We start from the raw sequence: 17,640 nt of genomic DNA, 5'->3' as shown, positions 1-17,640 counted from the left end.
GTAATAGATACAGGTATGCTGGTGCAACAACACTTCTATAGGTTTTCTATTGTACTGTTCTCTTGTGGTGTTGCTGTCCTCTTCCCTCGTTTTAGAAGGGCCGACTATCTATTTAACCATGTCTTTGAATGCTTCTCCCTAGGAGGTACAGATGAAGTTTATGGATGGGCGAATCAAGCTGATGAACGAGATCCTGAACGGGATCAAGATCCTGAAGTTCTATGCATGGGAGAAGGCCTTTCTGGAGCAGGTCCTGGGATACAGGGAGAAAGAACTGAAGGCCCTGAAGAAGTCCCAGATCCTCTACTCCATCTCCATCGCCTCCTTCAACTCATCCACTTTCCTGGTATGTGCAATACAATATAACTAGTAGTAATAGTTATTTGGTCTTTTGGAGTATAGCTCAGTGTCTACTCTTTACTTTTGTATTTATAAAAAATAAAAAAAACTTTAAAGACAACACATAACACAAACTTTATAGACAACACATAACACAAACTTTATAGACAACACAAACAGTAGAACCCCAATCCCTCATTCTCCCATCCATCCCCTCAGAATAAAAATTCTTAGCAGCACAAATGGCCACTAGAACAGACATGATTACTTACCAAAATATGCAAGTTCCACTAAGTAAAAGGCAGACTCTCCAGGTATTGTATTAATGGGGACCAGGTTAAACTTCTATCGGGACCCAAGGACAGTGTACTTAACCTTCTCCAGAGACAGAGATGACATCACCTCCTTAACCCGCTGCATGAAGGAGGACAGCTTTGCAGACTTCTAGTGAAAGAGGACAAGGTGGCGAGCTAGCAGCGATGTAGCATTCTGGTCTAAGGGAAGTACACCAAAAATGTCAGTGACTGGGTTGGGGTCACTGCCATTTTTGGGGTACGTTGTGTAAAGTACCCCCCCACAAAAAATGTGGGGTACATATGTGTAAACAGAATGCCTCAAAAATGGGGTCCCAGAGGCCACTCAAAGATTGGCATGACCAAAACATGTGTCCCACAGTCACTGGACTCTGGTGGCATCTCAAACACTTGGGGTCAACATTTGGGTATATTTTTGCCAATCTGCCATTTGAGTAATGGAGAATGAGAAAAACCTTAAACTGAAAAAGCCCAAGCCTTATGCAAAATTATGATGTGTGGATACTCTCAATACTGTGTTTCCATATATCATCGGGTAGCTCGCCACCCAAATCTAGCTGGACAGGGCTACGGTCTGAGATAGGACAGGGCTATGGTCTGAGATAAAGATGCTGCGATATTGGCTATTAGTTACAAAATGAAGAATTCTATTGTCCAGCAGGAAAAAGTCAATCCTAGAGTATGAGCTGTGGACTGGAGGAAAAAAAGGAGTACTGTTTAGCAGTGGGATTGCTCCTCTTACATGGATCAGACAAATTATAGGATTCTAGAAATGAGTTGATTACTGCACCTGATTTTGAAATTACATTGTTGGGCTTCGGTCTGGATCTGTCTAGACTTGGATGCATTACACAATTGAAATCTCCGCCCAATATCAAATGATGAGTGTTATGGTCAGGAAGTGTTGCGATGAAGTCAGAGAAAAATGTTGCGTCATTTTTTATTTTACCTTTATTTAACTAGGCAAGTCAATTAAGAACAAATTCTTGTTTTCAATGACGGCCTAGGAACAGTGGGTTAACTGCCTGTTCAGGAGCAGAACGACAGATTTGTACTTTGTCAGCTCGGGGGTTTGAACTTGCAACCTTCCGGTTACTAGTCCAACGCTCTAACCACTAGGCTACCCTGCCGTCATCCCAATTAGGACCATAGAGGTTAGCCGGAATAACCTGTGTGCTAAACCATTTCCACATTACTATAATATATCTTCCATTAGTATCTGAAATGACTTTGGAGGAGACAAACGGGGTGCCTTTTCTGATAAGGATGGCTGGGCTGCCCCTCTGGCCTTAGCACCAAAGTTGGAGTGAAAATATTTGGTCTACTTATCCTCACTTTAGTTTATCATGGTCGCTGGACCGGAGATGGGTCTCTTGGAGAAAAACAACGTCCAGACTTAAGGACATAAGATGAGCATACACTCGGCTACGCTTCACCACCTGGTTAATTCCTAATTCCTTCACGTCCCAGCTGATAAAGCATGTGGAGCCTAGAGTATGTTCATTAGGCGTAGTCATAGTAATGAGAAATTAATGTTAGTACAATCACATGGCCATTGTGCTGAAAGGTCAGAGTAATCAAATATAAAGAAAAAACAGCTAAAACCTTGGACCCCTATGCTGGCCTTCCTCCTGTTGGAAGGAGGAAGGCCAGAGCAAAATGCTACCATGTTCAAATGAACCTCTGTAGAGCTCTGTCCAGGGCCAACATAATACAGTTACAACTAGGGAAGGGATTCTGGAGGGAACCACCAAAGTTATCTAAGGTATCTTATGCAATATGCATATTTTAAGGATAGTAAAACAATATATAAAAAAGGAAGTATAGGTATATGTTGCCCCCTATACACACACACATATTATATATATATATATATATATATATTATATATATGTATATATATATATATATATACGTATATATATATATACATATATACATATATATACACATATATATATATATATATATATACATATACATATACATACATATATATATATATATATATATATATATACATATATATACATATATATACATATATATATATATATATATATATATATATATATATATATATATATATATATATATATATATATATATATATATATATATATATATACATATATACATATATACATATATACATATACATATATATATATATATATATATATACATATATACATATACATATATATATATATATATATATACATATATATATATACATATATATACATATATATATATACATATATATACATATATATATATATATATATATACATATATATATATATATATATATACATATACATATATATATACATATATATATATATATACATATATATATATATATACATATATATATATATATATATATATATACATATATATATATATATATATATATATATATATATATATATATATATATATATATATATATATACATATATATATACATATATATATATATATATATATATATATATATATACATATATATATATATATATATATACATATATATATACATATATATATATATACATACATACATACATACATACATACATACATATATACATATATATATATATATATATATATATATATATATATATATATATATATATATACATACACACACACACACACAGCTCTCAAAACATTTAATTAAATAAGTAAATAGAAAAAAAAAAGCAAAATTCAACATTTGTATAAATGTAACACTCTTTTGAACATCCTAACAAGCCAGAACACCGAAAATTGACTGGAAAATGCATGGTAAATAATACCCGTGCTGCAGTGTTCGCTCGGCTATACAGGTCTACTCTTTTCTATCCATAGCTTCAAGCCTCACAGTAGAAATGTATCATCGCTGAATTCTGTGTGTGATGGTTACAGTTACAGCTTCAGGTCACCATGTCCCAATCATGCTAATTTGTTTTTCCCCCCAGATTGCCTTTGCCATGTTTGGTGTCTATGTGCTGATTGATGACAAGAACGTCCTAGATGCCCAGAAGGTCTTTGTCTCCATGGCTCTCATCAACATTCTGAAGACCCCACTGAGCCAGCTACCCTTTGCCATGAGCACTACCATGCAGGTGAAATACAATGTCCAGTATTCAACAGACCAAACCAATGTATAATGTTTTGTGCTGCTGTTCAAAAAAATTATAATTCTTTGAATTTTAGGCCATTGTCTCGCTGAAGCGCTTAGGGAAATACCTGTGTTCTGAGGAGCTGAAAGACGACAATGTAGCCAAGGCCCCTTTGAGTACCGGTAAGAACACCTACTGGTGCCATGTATGTTGACATACTTGACCTATAACTTGTAGCTCCAAGTGGAGCAAAGGGCTTTGTATCAGCCTATAGCAATACATTTTAAAAAACACTCATAGCAACTCTTACCCAGTGGGAACTGTGGTCTGCCTCTGCCTGTCGTAACCAATAAAAACAAGCCTCCGAAGATGTGTTGTTTACATCCATGGCATTCTATCCAGAACCCTTAATGGTAATGTTATGTTGTCACTTCCTGTGATCGAGAGACTGGGGAGACTGAGTAATGATAGGATGTTGCCATCCAGTGGTTGAACGTAAATTACTTCTAGACAGTCAGACGTATGATTCCGGATAAATAAAAGCAGTTTTCTTCGCCTGTAATCCGTCAACACTTCCTTAAGACAGCTCGTGAAAAGAACACACTGTAATTTTAGATCTCTTGTAATTATGTAGACTCTGCAATTTGACATGTCACTTAAAAGGACATATTTTTAACGTTGGGTAGTTGTTGGGTGCATAAACGGGTGCATAAACTGTGATGCCTGTATGCAGAGAGGAAATATTAGTGTATTTTTTCAATGGTTCCTCTCTCCTCTCTTTCTCTGTTTTTCTATTTTCTTCTCAGATGGGGAAGGTGTATTGATAGACAACGGAACGTTCAGTTGGACTAAAGAAGGTCCTCCATGCCTTAAAAGGTAAATCATAACAGTATTCCCATTTTCACACATTCTGAAGTTTAAGTTAAGAGACTCAACTCCACTTCTCTGTTTACAGGATTAATGTGGGTGTACCCCAGGGTTCACTGGTGGCGGTGGTGGGCCATGTAGGTAGCGGGAAGTCCTCCCTGCTGTCTGCCATGCTTGGAGAAACAGAGAAGAGGAGCGGCAGTGTGTCAATTAAGGTAAACAAGTTCTCTTAAAATAGGAAGCAACAGAAGTTGAATATATTGAATCTAAGGTTTTCAGTTTTCAATCTAAGGGTCTGATTTACACTCAATGTTCTTCTTCTTCAATGCTAATGTTACTCTATTTATTTTTCTCCACAGGGCTCAGTGGCCTATGTACCTCAGCAGGCCTGGATCCAGAATGCCACGGTTCAGGACAATGTTATGTTTGGTCGTGAGAAGCAGAAGACCTGGTACCAGCGGGTGTTGGAAGCCTGTGCTCTGTTGCCTGACCTGGAGATCCTGCCTGCTGGAGACTGCACAGAGATTGGGGAGAAGGTGTGAAAATAATCTTCTAGAATTCCACCTCCTTTCACTAGATGGTCAATCAAATGGTCTTCTAGAATGTTCTGGAATCTTGAGTCATGTCTTCTTCTTGATTGTTCTTCCTGACAGGGTCTGAATCTCTCGGGTGGTCAGAAGCAGAGGGTGAGCCTGGCAAGGGCTGTGTACAGGAAGGCTGACGTCTATCTGCTGGATGACCCCCTGTCTGCTGTGGATGCTCATGTGGGGCAACACATCTTCGACAAAGTCATCGGACCCAAGGGAGTGCTAAGAGATAAGGTAAAACTACGACCAAAATATGATCTCTATTAACAGTCAGAGTGAAAATCAATATTAGAAGCTTACACGTAGCTGTTCCTTGTGTGGGTTTGAGATGGAAAAGCATGATTTTGCAGATTCTTCAAATCAAATCCACCATTTGTATTAGGCTAGTTTCGCTGATCGTCTATTTTGATTAATCCTGCTCCTGTGGTTTGTGCTACCAGACCCGTGTCCTAGTAACCCATGGGATGAGCTTCCTGCCCCAGGCGGACCTCATCCTGGTGCTGGTGGACGGGGAGATCACAGAGAGTGGCTCCTACCAGGAGTTGCTGAGCCGCCATGGGGCCTTTGCAGACTTCATCCATACCTTCGCCAGCAACGACCGTAAAGAGAGTGTCACAGAGACCGCCGCACAGAGGGGTAGGACCTCATTGTAATGAAATTTGGGATAAGTCATTATCGCCATTGATGAACAAACATTTGCTTCTCACCAGCAAGCTATTCTCCATGTAAATTAACATTTTGTCCCATTGCTGCAGGTGCCAGGAGGGCCAGCTCACGGCTGAGTGTTACAGACTTCATGCCATTCTCAAGAGATCTATCCCAAGAGCAGCTCATTGGGTAAGGGAATATCCAGAGCACATTACATCATTTTTTCCTGATAACATCATGGTTCTAATTGATTCAATGGTATAATAAACGTCTATTGGAGAAAACATCACATTGAGCATGCCAAGCATCTTAAAAATAAAAACCTAACTGAAACCCCTCTATGTTCTCTAGGGGAGACACCAACAGTACTAACCTGCAGGGTATGGAGCCCATGTCTGAGATAGACGAGGAGCAGGTTCCTGAGGACTTGGGAAAGCTGATGGAGGTTGACAAGGCACGCACTGGGAGGGTGAGTCTAGAAGAAGAGCTGATTTTTGACTGCACCTCTTATGGTTAAAAGTGGTTCAAACTAAATGATAAAGTCTCCATAGCCATAGAGGTTGTACCCATTTGAGCGCTCCACTACTATGAGCTTCTTTCTCATCTTTCACATATTAACAGGTGTTTGTCCATTTCTAGCAACTGATTGCCTGTCTTTTTACCACAGGTGAGGCTGGAGATGTACATGGAGTACTTCAAGACCATCGGCATGGCCTTCATCATCCCCATCGTCTTCCTGTACGCCTTCCAACAGGGGGCCTCGCTGGCTTACAACTACTGGCTGAGCCTGTGGGCCGACGAACCCATCGTCAACGGCACCCAGGTCGACACGGACATGAAGCTGGCCGTCTACGGGGCTCTGGGCTTCGCACAAGGTCAGTGGTGAATGCATTTTACTGAGAAAAGACACCAAAGATAAAAGTAGGTTATTTTGACTTAGATGAAGAGAAACAGCATAGACTAGTTTAGCTAGAATCCTTAATGGTGAAACAGCATAGACTAGTTTAGCTAGAATCCTTAATGGTGAAACAGCATAGGCTACAGTTTAGCTAGAATCCTTAATGGTGAAACAGCATAGGCTACAATTTGGCTAGAATCCTTAATGGTGAAACAGCATAGACTACAATTTGGCTAGAATCCTTAATGGTGAAACAGCCAGGTATGTTTGGGGCTTTTGCAACAACAAATGAGTTACTCTGAAGAATGAACACTGTTTTATTATTGCATGCATGACTGAACAGCAGAATATGTACTGCATTTTGTTTTACCGTGCAGCTTGACACACCTCAACTCCGTTTAGCTCACAAAACACAAACAATAACAACAAAGGTGCTGGGGAGGACAGTGGCGCTGTTTCCCCTAATGTGGATTCCATCTTTCATCCCACTAATGTTTGTTTATTTGGATCTGTTATAACCCTCCATTGTACTAGTACTCCAAGAGTCCTTCTGAGAGATTGAGAGTTTCAGTATCTGATATAAACCACAGTTGCCAAACAGCAGGGATCCTAACAGCAGTTTATTTTATATTTCAGGAATCGCTATTTTCGGCACCACGGTGGCCATTTCGGTCGGAGGTATCATCGCGTCCCGGCACCTCCACATGGACCTCCTGAAGAATGTTCTCCGCTCCCCCATGTCTTTCTTTGAGACCACCCCCAGTGGGAACCTCCTAAACCGTTTTGCCAAGGAGATCGACGCTATCGACTGCATGATCCCCGACGGCCTCAAGATGATGCTGGGCTACCTCTTCAAGCTGATGGAAGTCTGTATCATCGTCATGCTGGCTACACCTTTTGCGGCGGTCGTCATCCTGCCCCTCGCCATTCTCTACGCCTTCGTTCAGGTATGTTTCTAACCGACTGAGACACTGTTTTGTGGGAGAATAATAGTTTTAGACTCTTGAAAACCAAAATAGCGGATTTTGCAAGTTGTTGGTTTTGCATGGTGATTTATTCCACCTGCTAACATAGTAGTGCTAAGTAATGGCAGGCTACATACTGTAAATCTACAAGAAATGCTGGAGTGGAAAACCCACTTCCACACATATACACCACCTCTTGGTACTTTCGGTTCATTAAAACGTAATGTTTTATTTTTATACAGAGTTTCTACGTGGCCACTTCCTGCCAGCTGCGGAGGCTGGAGTCGGTGAGCCGCTCGCCCATCTACACCCACTTCAACGAGACGGTGCAGGGAGCCAGTGTCATACGGGCCTTCGGAGAACAGCACCGCTTCATTGTGCAGGCTAACAAGAGGGTCGACTTCAACCAGACCTCCTACTTTCCCCGCTTTGTGGCCACCAGGTTAGGTTTGATAGAAACAACACATTCACCCTTGCAGTACAAATATCCAGTTGATGTGGTGACTGGTGTACATTGTTCCGTTTTCAGATTTTTTAAAATAAAGCCTGGAAAAAAAGAAAAAGGGCGACCTATAATTAAATTATACAAATATTTAGCTCCAGATATAGGCCTATAGCAAAGTGCACGTATGCATATTGATTGTGTGCAGGCCTATATCGCTCACATCTTCTCTTTGTGACAGACTGGTTTTAAATGCCTTCTGTGAAATGTTTCTGCATTTCTTTCTTCACTACTCTAGGGTTATTATTATTGCTTGGATAACCTTATCTCTATTAGGTATTGATTTATTTTTCATTCTTAATGCGGTACGTACTGCGCAGAACACCTGAAGGATTGTAATGTTCGTTTATGTGTCAATTAATCCCGTAAGGGATGGGTTGCCAACTGGCGATTTGACACAATCAAAACACCTCCATGATGAATGATGGAGGCCAAAACTTTCTCCGCAACTAATCAGGCTTTCTTCTCCTGATATCCGCAGGTGGTTGGCAGTTAATCTTGAGTTTGTCGGTAACGGTGTGGTTTTAGCCGCAGCTATTCTCTCCGTGATGGGGAAAGACACCCTGAGCCCTGGCATTGTTGGTTTGGCTGTGTCACACTCCCTCCAGGTAAGATATTACACCCTATACCGTAGTCATTAAAGGTAAATGGCTCATTTAGCAACAAAGAAGAATAGTCATTTTAATATTTTGTACCCGGGCTACAATCACACAAAACCCATTACAGGCAATCCCTTTTATTGCATCAGAAAGTGTGTGGTTTACCAAACTGAAAAGAAAAAAAACAGAAGAATAGCCTACCTACGTGCTGCACAATCCTAACTGCATATTACCTCAAATGAGAGAGCTCTGTTTTAATTTGAACCTCGCAATTGTGTTGTGCAGGTGACTGGCATTCTGAGCTGGATTGTGAGATCATGGACAGACGTAGAGAACAACATTGTGTCTGTTGAGAGGGTGAAGGAGTACGCTGACACTGCAAAAGAGGTAAGCATCTACATATCTTCTCTGTTAGTTAATACCCACAATGAAATTAGCTGTTATATAAGTAATATGCATGACATGAGTCACGATATTAACATTGTTATGTCATTAAGTTATGTGGGCAACATTAAGTTATGTCGGCAGTTACTGTTTCATGAATGTTATTCATTCTCTTTTTTAGGTTTACAGTAACTGAAGTGTTGCCAAACTAACCCTTTTCTAGCCAGGTTTACAGTAACTGAAATGTTATCAAACTAACCATTCTTTAGTCAGGTTTACAGTAACTGGAGTGTTGGCAAACTAACCATTTTCTAGCCAGGTTTACAGTAACTGAAGTGTTGTCAAACTAACCATTCTTTAGTCAGGTTTACAGTCACTGGAGTGTTGCCAAACTAACAATTTTCTAGCAAGGTTTACAGTAACTGAAGTGTTGTGCAACTAACCTGTTGAGATCTATAGACATAGAGGGACAAAGAACATAGATATAGAGACACAGATCCATTTAATCTTAACTGTTCTCTATACTCACCAGGCTGTGTGGACCGTGGAGGGCAGTTCCCTGCCTCTGGCCTGGCCTCAGACTGGCACTATAGAGTTCCAAGACTATGGACTGCAGTACCGCAAGGGCCTGGACTGGGCACTGAAAGGCATCACCCTGAAAATCCAGGAGAGAGAAAAGGTCAGTACAATCTAGAATGAGGTAGCCTTCTACAGTACCCATAATGCTTTGTTTATGATATTCAGTTTTGTCTGAGGCAACATACTCCTTTTACAGTTTTATCATACTTAGGACCAGGGGCATTTTCCCAGCCATGTTACCTGACCAGTAAAAACAATTTGATCCTATCTAACGAAGGGTCTCATTTGTCATTCTTAGGTTGGCATTGTGGGCAGAACCGGAGCTGGAAAGTCTTCCCTTGCTCTGGGGATCTTCAGAATCCTAGAGGCAGCCAAGGGAGCGATCTACATCGATGGAGTCAACATCGCAGAGATCGGACTCCACGACCTCAGATCCCGCATTACCATCATCCCACAGGTACTACAGTTATTGATTTTATTTGATAATCCCCCAAAATGTCTTACTACAGTGATGGTAACTGACTTTTGCTTCTTCCTCCAACAGGACCCTGTGTTGTTCTCCGGCTCACTGCGTATGAACCTTGACCCCTTTGACACGTATACTGACGAGGAAATATGGAGTTCACTAGAGCTTGCTCACCTCAAGAACTTTGTGTCCAACCTGCCTGACAAACTGAATTATGAGTGCTCGGAGGGAGGAGAGAACCTCAGGTACGGACAATTGAGATATTTGACCAAATAACATAATAGCATATATAAATATATAATATATGCCATTTAGCAGATGCTTTTATCCAAAGAAACGTAGTCATGCGTGCCTACATTTGAGGCATGTATATCTGTCACACCTGCTCCCGCTCTTCCCCCCCCTGGCGCTCGAGGTAATCACTTTGTTGATTACCCCCTGTATATCGGTCTGTTCCTCGGTTGTGTTCCGTGTCCACATTGTGCCTGTTATGTGTTCTTGTGCAGGCGCTGTTCCTGTTCCGTTTAATGTCCGTCAGCTAATAAACCTTCACTCCCCGTACCTGCTTCTCATCTCCTGCGTCGCTCCCGTAAAACAATATGTGACGCATATCAACTGAGCTACAAAGAACCACTAAAGACCAAACACAAAGCATATAGGCTAGGGCTGGTGTCCTGCATCCAGATTAAGCCTATTCCTGGACTAAAAATGATATTGAGCATTATTTTTTGCTTCATCTGGTCTACTATATCTGGTTCTATCATCTGTCAAGCTCTATATTCTGTGCTTTGGTGCTCAAAAGTTTAAGTGTCAATATTCAACCTTCCTTCATTTGTCTCCTTCTCTAGTCTGGGTCAGCGCCAGCTGGTCTGCCTGGCCCGCGCTCTCCTCCGTAAGACCAAGATCCTGGTTCTGGACGAGGCCACGGCCGCTGTGGACCTGGAGACAGACACCCTGATCCAGTCCACCATCAGACAACAGTTTGAGGACTGCACCGTGCTCACCATCGCCCACCGCCTCAACACCATCATGGACTATACCAGGTAAGGCTCTCTGCTATACTTTTTGCCCAGCGCCAGGTGTCTCAAGTTTGGGATGTGCATATCAATTCCTTTTCTACACCTAGTAGCTGCTACGCCCCAGTAAAATGATATCGCAACATCTCAAAATCAATGGTTCAGTCACAGAATTTTACAATTCTTCTCACTCTTCCTTCCACAGAGTGATAGTGATGGACAAAGGCCACATCTCAGAGATGGACTCCCCAACCAACCTCATCTCAAACAGGGGACAGTTCTACCGTATGTGCCGAGAGGCTGGGCTAGTCTAAAAGCTACCCAGCTCCGAGGTGGCTCTGACCAGGGGAAAATTCTGATGGCCCTGGCTCTTCCAAACCAACACATGGAGAATCGGCCATTCCTAGCTCCACGATCCAGGCAGTTCAAACTCTTGAGAGCAATGCTTTTAGAACGACCAGGAACTGAAGTCGATGTAAACCAAAGACGACCCAGAAGCGAAGCTGATGACGATTTAGTGAACAGTATGTGCTCTCTGGTCCCGATAAAGACATGTAACCTACGCACACTTAAACTGGTGCTCGGAAGGGGAGAGAGACATCAAGCCCTGATCTCAAAGACTGTAATTTATGAAGCTATTACTGGACGCAGATGGGTTGTTGCTAGGCAAACATTTAAAATATTGTATATAGGCTGTGCCAATGAAACTTATGGAGATGAAAGTCAGATTGAGTGCAAAATCCAAAGGACTTTGGATTCCGTCTCTGAACGTCTCTGAATGTGAACCAAATTATTTTTGTAGATCTGCTACATTTAATGAAGCATCTTTTTGAAGAACACCTGGGTACCTTTGATGTTGAGTTGAAATCTCAGGCAACCAAATCCAACTATTTTGTTCATATCAGTGATGGTAACTGACATTTGGTTCTTCCTCCAACAGGACCCCATGTTATCATCTCATCAGACAGAAAAAAAAGTTTATAATGAATTCATATCTATTCTCATACCATCCAACCACAGGGTAAGTCTAGAGAAAGTGGAGCAATATTCTCTGACCGACCACTAGCCTTAAAGGGCTGACCCTGTAAAACCCAGAAAACACAAAGCGTTTCACAGTCATCAATCTAAACTTGAACCATTTCAGACGCACTCAGTCTGATTCCTACCCAGCCATTTCAGTGTTTTATGAGTCTGGTCAAGAAAACACTGCAGCGAGCCAAGGTGCTTAGCTAGCCTAGCGTCCAACTGTTCTGCGGTATTTGTTTATTTCAGTCTAAGTAAACACAAAACGGACAATAGAATCTGTATGGTCGGGTATGTAGGCCTAGAAACCTGGACGTTCAACTGTTACAGTGGTGACGGGAAACCCGACAGGAATGAAGAGAACGCCTTTTCAAAACAATGGACAAAAAGTATTTTTAAAAAAGTGTTTCTCCACTTTACATCTGCCAGTCGTTCCACCAACACACATACACGCGTGCATGAACACACACACCCTAATTCTCAAAGCTATGGATGTGACACATGTGCAAGCACGCACACAGACCACCTAATTCTCAAAGGTATGAGTGACATATTGAGGTAACAGACTCTCATCACATACCATTCAATGTCAGTGTTATTGTTGTTATTCCTTTGGTTCCAGTTATGACTGGCTGTAAATAGACATTCCTTCCTGTTTATATCTAACATGGACTTTTCCAAAAGGAGGATCTTAATATTTTTGTCTTACTGGTTTAGACAATATGCTAAGAAGAAACTACAATATTTGTGAAATAATGAACATGGAAGTTGCCTTAAAATTCTAAGAGATTGTATTATATTTATACTTTTTGTATTCAATCTGTTCATTTTTTGATTTAAAATTTTACTGTGCAATAATTCATGCTGGAAATAATAAAACTGTTTTTAAAATAATGTTTTTGAGTCTCATCTGTAAAACCTTATACAATTATGCCTCTATGCCTTATATAAGTATGAGTCAAGCATGACTGCAGGCAGTTGGGTAATGTAATTACTGTAATATAAATGGGATCACATTTTCCAAAGCCTGTCATTGACAGGGTGTGCAGACCACAGGAGGCTGCTGAGGGGAGGACAGCTTATAACAATGGCCAGAACAGAGCAAATGGAATGTGTTTGATGTATTTGATATCATTCCAACTCCACTCCAGCCTTTACCACGAGCCCGTCCTCCCCAATTAAGTTGCCACCAACCTCCTGCGATGCAGACATTAGGCATAATTTGCTTACAGTAAAGGCACTAGTCACCACAGCCAAAGTCATAAACTCTACTTAAAATGTGATTTTAAACCTAACCTTAATCACACTGCCAACATCATGCCTATACCTGACCTTATATTAAGAACAAAAAGCTCATTTTTGTTTTCATAAATGTTTACGACATAGACCACTTTGACTTTGTCGCTGTGGGAACAAGTGGGAAACGATTTGGTCATGCCCAGGCAAGTAACCCAGTTAGACCACTAGGTGGGAGCAAAAGTTAACTTGTGCAGCTAACAGTTTACCCTTTGAACTCGGTGAGGGACACGGACGCCATTTGTTTATACCTGTTGCAATGGCGACCATAACGGAACTGAAATGCGGTAAGCATTGTCCTTTCTTTCACTTTAAAGTATATATTACATTTATTAAAACGGAAGCGAACTGTGCAACTATTTCATAGTTCGTGCAACGCACAGTAAGACGACAGTAGGTAGCGCTAGCTATCAAAGTTTGCCTGGCTATCGTACAGGACAACACACCTTAAGTCTACGTTATCAATATGTCCCCACAAGTTGCAGAGGTTTTTATGATAGCATTTTCAACAACTTATCTTCTCTCCCAGCTCTGAGAGAGAGCCTGGAGTCTCGAGGTGTGTTGGGTCAGCTGAAGGCTCGGATCAGAGCTGAGGTGTTCAATGCGCTCGACGATCAGAGCGAGCCGCGTCCTGCGCTGTCGCACGACAACCTTCTAATCAACGAGCTCATCCGCGAGTACCTGGAATTCAACAAGTATCGATACACAGCGTCTGTGTTGACAGCAGGTGAGTATTATGCATTCAATTCAACCATATGACAATCAATTTCAGAACTGAATATAAGTGCCATTTGTAGGTTCACCGTTATTCAATTGCAAGTTGGATTTTATGACCTTATCAAATCAATGTTTTTCAGAATCAGGTCAACCTGAGGTACCACTTGACAGACAGTTCATGGCGAATGAGCTGAAAGTGGTGGAGGACCCCAGTTCCAGATCTGTGTAAGTTTATCTAGAAATTATTCATAAAAGGCCACAGAAAACTGATTCCAGACCTGAAAGACTTATCCTATCCTGATCGAAAACTGTAAATACTACTATTAGGCCTAGTAAAGACATACAGTTGAAGTCAGAAGTTTACATACACTTGTGCCAAGTACATTTAAACTTCGTTTTTTCACAATTCCTGACATTTAATCATAGTAAAAATTCCCTGTCTTAGGTCAGTTAGGATCACCACTTTATTTTAAGAATGTATAATGTCAGAATAATAGTAGAGAGTGATTTATTTAAGCTTTTATTTATTTCCTCACATTCCCAGTGGGTCAGAAGTTTACATACACTCAATTAGTATTTGGTAGCATTGCCTTTAAATTGTTTAACTTGGGTCAAACGTTCCAGGTAGCCTTCCACAAGCTTCCCACAATAAGTTGGGTGAATTTTGTCCCATTCCTCCTGACAGAGCTGGTGTAACTGAGTCAGGTTTGTAGGCCTCCTTGCTCACACACGCTTTTTTCAGTTCTGCCCACAAAATTTCTATAGGATTGAGGTCAGGGCTTTGTGATGGCCACTCCAATACCTTGACTTTGTTGTCCTTAAGCCATTTTGCCATAACCAAGGATGCTTGGGTTCATTGTCCATTTGCGACCAAGCTTTAACTTCCTGACTGATGTCTTGAGATGTTGCTTCAATATATCCACATCATTTTCCATCCTCATGATGCCATCTATTTTGTGAAGTGCACCAGTCCCTCCTGTAGCAAAGCACCCCCACAACATGATGCTGCCACCCCCGTGCTTGACGGTTGGGATGGTGTTCTTCAGCTTGCGAGCATCCCCCTTTTTCCTCCAAACACAACAATGGTTATTATGGCCAAACATTTCTATTTTTGTTTCATCAGACCAAAGGACATTTCTGCAAAAAGTACGATCTTTGTCCCCATGTGCAGTTGCAAACTGTAGTCTGGCTTTTTTATGGTGGAGCAGTGGCTTCCTTGCTGAGTGGCATTTCAGGTTATGTCGATATAGGACTTGTTTTACTATGGATATGGATACTTTTGTGCCTGTTTCTTCCAGCATCTTCACAACGTCCTTTGCTGTTGTTCTGGGATTGATTTGCACTTTTCACACCAAAGTATGTTCATCTCTAGGAGACAGAATGAGTCTCCTTGAGCGGTATGACAGCTGCGTGATCCCATGGTGTTTATACTTGCATACTATTGTTTGTACAGATGAACATGGTACCTTCAGGCATTTGGAAATTGCTCCCAAGGATGAACCAGACTTGTGGAGGTCTACAATTGTTTTTCTGAGGTCTTGGCTGATTTCTGTTGATTTTCCCTTTATCGCAAGCAAAGAGGCACTGAGTTTGAAGGTAGGCCCTGAAATACATCCACAGGTACACCTCCAATTAAGTCAAATGATGTCAATTAGCCTATCAGAAGCTTCTAAAGCCATGACATAATTTTCTGGAATTTTCCAAGCTGTTTAAAGGCACAGTCAACTTGGTGTATGTAAACATCTGACCCACTGGAATTGTGATACAGTGAATTATAAGTGAAATGATCTGTCTGTAAACAATCGTTGGAAAAATTACTTGTGTCATGCACAAAGTAGATGTCCTAACAGACTTGCCAAAACTATAGTTTGTTAACAACAGTTTTGTGGAGTGGTTGAAAAACAAGTTTTAATGACTCCAACCTAATACCCTGACTACACCGCGGCAAAATAAATTTAGGAATCTGTTATTCAATTATTGCACCCACACTGCTCGTGCGCGTTAACGAGCGTCTGCGTTGCCAAGGGCTAAAATAGAAGTCATTCCTATTTCTGTCGCAGATCGCTCTGCATGTCCTGCCTCTCCCATCTCCTCATTTTGTTTATAGATGCAGGTACCCACGTGCCATCTCCTCATTGGTTATACCCACCTTTGTGACTGAAAGACGAACTTTGTTGCCGGTCGTCGTGGTAATGCTATGAAAGTTTAGATGCCAATCACCATATAAGTTCAAAGATGAAAAAGCCTGGAAGGAGGAGAGATGACTATAAACGATTCGGTTGACCGTTTTATGTATGGATTAATTGTCGGTGTAGAGGACCTTGTGCATTTCAGGTAAAAAAAACAACTCAATGTTTATATCGCAGGACAAATTAGCTAGCAACAGCAAGCTATCTAAATAGGACAAATTAGCTAGCAAGTGCAAGCTAGCTAGCTAAATTGCCATACATGTTTAATGCTTTTTGACCTGTCCCCAAATGAATGTAATTGATTCAGTTTGTTTTGATAATTTAATCTGCGTTTCGTGATCGCGTTTGGTGTGGGGGGACAAAATAAACGTATGCACGATGGCGCACTTCCGACTTCAACTGTACATATTGTGTGTTTTCAGGCCTCTGCTGTACGGCTTGCTATCCCACTTCCTAAGCAGCAGTGGAGACAGTGGAGGGAAGCTGTTTCTCAGGGGCTCAGCACCTGCTACTATGACCAGAGACCCTAACACACTCCCTGGTCCTGAGTCTTAACACAGGTGTGTCCTGTCTGTCATTCCAGATTGCACTGGGACTGGGGGTGTTGAGTGATTTTATTTATTTTTTTTATTTAAAAAATTGCAGTTGATGTCAAGAAAGCCTTAGTAGTGTGTGTTAATGTTGCCAAAACCGGTTCAAACCAACAGGTCTGAATTTCATTTCATTTGGCCAATTGTTTGTTCCCTGAGACTCTGTAAATGTAGTCTGTTCTTCACTACTGCTATGTCCGCATAGCTGTACATACTGTCGTAAGCGTTTGATGTGCCAATTGCTCATGAAGATGTATCTAAAATAAATTGTTGTTTTAATAACATTTTCTTTTAATAAAGCATTTTTAGCATATATGTAATTATTCAATTTTAGAGGCTAGAACATGTTGATTTTGTTGATGGGGATCTATAGGTAATCATTTCTATTTTGGCATTAGGTCTAATGTTGTAGCCAATGGGTTTATCCCTTTATAACTGTTTTATGTTTCAACACACAGTGGCTGTAGTAGCACAAAATAATTCTGCCTAGAGACCAGTACATGTATTGTAAACAGTATTCAGGCATTTTCACAGTGTATCTT

The 17,640-nt window shown here is 40.9% G+C and overlaps 2 protein-coding genes across 4 annotated transcripts in view; both read left to right on the top strand.

Moving 5' to 3' along the window:
* Window positions 1-13,197, top strand: part of LOC110485729 (multidrug resistance-associated protein 1) — a 32,657-nt gene extending 19,460 nt beyond the window's left edge. For all 3 annotated transcript variants that reach the window (XM_036940392.2, XM_021556882.3, XM_090195806.1), the window contains 20 exons: window positions 143-346; window positions 3,629-3,775; window positions 3,867-3,954; window positions 4,579-4,648; window positions 4,728-4,854; window positions 4,999-5,175; window positions 5,293-5,460; window positions 5,667-5,862; window positions 5,982-6,063; window positions 6,226-6,343; window positions 6,542-6,749; window positions 7,409-7,719; window positions 7,980-8,179; window positions 8,721-8,847; window positions 9,124-9,225; window positions 9,755-9,901; window positions 10,100-10,258; window positions 10,346-10,512; window positions 11,116-11,310; window positions 11,489-13,197. In XM_036940392.2, the coding sequence (XP_036796287.2) occupies window positions 143-346; window positions 3,629-3,775; window positions 3,867-3,954; window positions 4,579-4,648; window positions 4,728-4,854; window positions 4,999-5,175; window positions 5,293-5,460; window positions 5,667-5,862; window positions 5,982-6,063; window positions 6,226-6,343; window positions 6,542-6,749; window positions 7,409-7,719; window positions 7,980-8,179; window positions 8,721-8,847; window positions 9,124-9,225; window positions 9,755-9,901; window positions 10,100-10,258; window positions 10,346-10,512; window positions 11,116-11,310; window positions 11,489-11,597 (3,102 nt within the window). In that variant the 3' untranslated portion in view covers window positions 11,598-13,197. The remainder of the gene's footprint in view (window positions 1-142; window positions 347-3,628; window positions 3,776-3,866; window positions 3,955-4,578; window positions 4,649-4,727; window positions 4,855-4,998; window positions 5,176-5,292; window positions 5,461-5,666; window positions 5,863-5,981; window positions 6,064-6,225; window positions 6,344-6,541; window positions 6,750-7,408; window positions 7,720-7,979; window positions 8,180-8,720; window positions 8,848-9,123; window positions 9,226-9,754; window positions 9,902-10,099; window positions 10,259-10,345; window positions 10,513-11,115; window positions 11,311-11,488) is intronic.
* A 549-nt stretch (window positions 13,198-13,746) lies between these two features.
* LOC110485730 (centrosomal protein 20) lies at window positions 13,747-17,400 on the top strand. Its single transcript, XM_021556883.3, has 4 exons — window positions 13,747-13,889; window positions 14,132-14,329; window positions 14,460-14,544; window positions 16,931-17,400. Exons 1-4 carry the CDS (start codon window positions 13,862-13,864, stop codon window positions 17,061-17,063), a joined length of 444 nt encoding a protein of 147 aa, XP_021412558.2. The 5' UTR covers window positions 13,747-13,861; the 3' UTR covers window positions 17,064-17,400.
* The last annotated feature ends 240 nt before the right edge of the window (window positions 17,401-17,640 follow it).

Source organism: Oncorhynchus mykiss, chromosome 13 (genome assembly GCF_057628025.1).
Source record: "Oncorhynchus mykiss isolate SJ-2025 chromosome 13, ASM5762802v1, whole genome shotgun sequence".
Lineage (NCBI taxonomy): Eukaryota > Metazoa > Chordata > Actinopteri > Salmoniformes > Salmonidae > Oncorhynchus > Oncorhynchus mykiss.
Note: the sequence above shows the minus strand (reverse complement) of the source record. Positions and strands in the feature narration are given on the sequence as shown.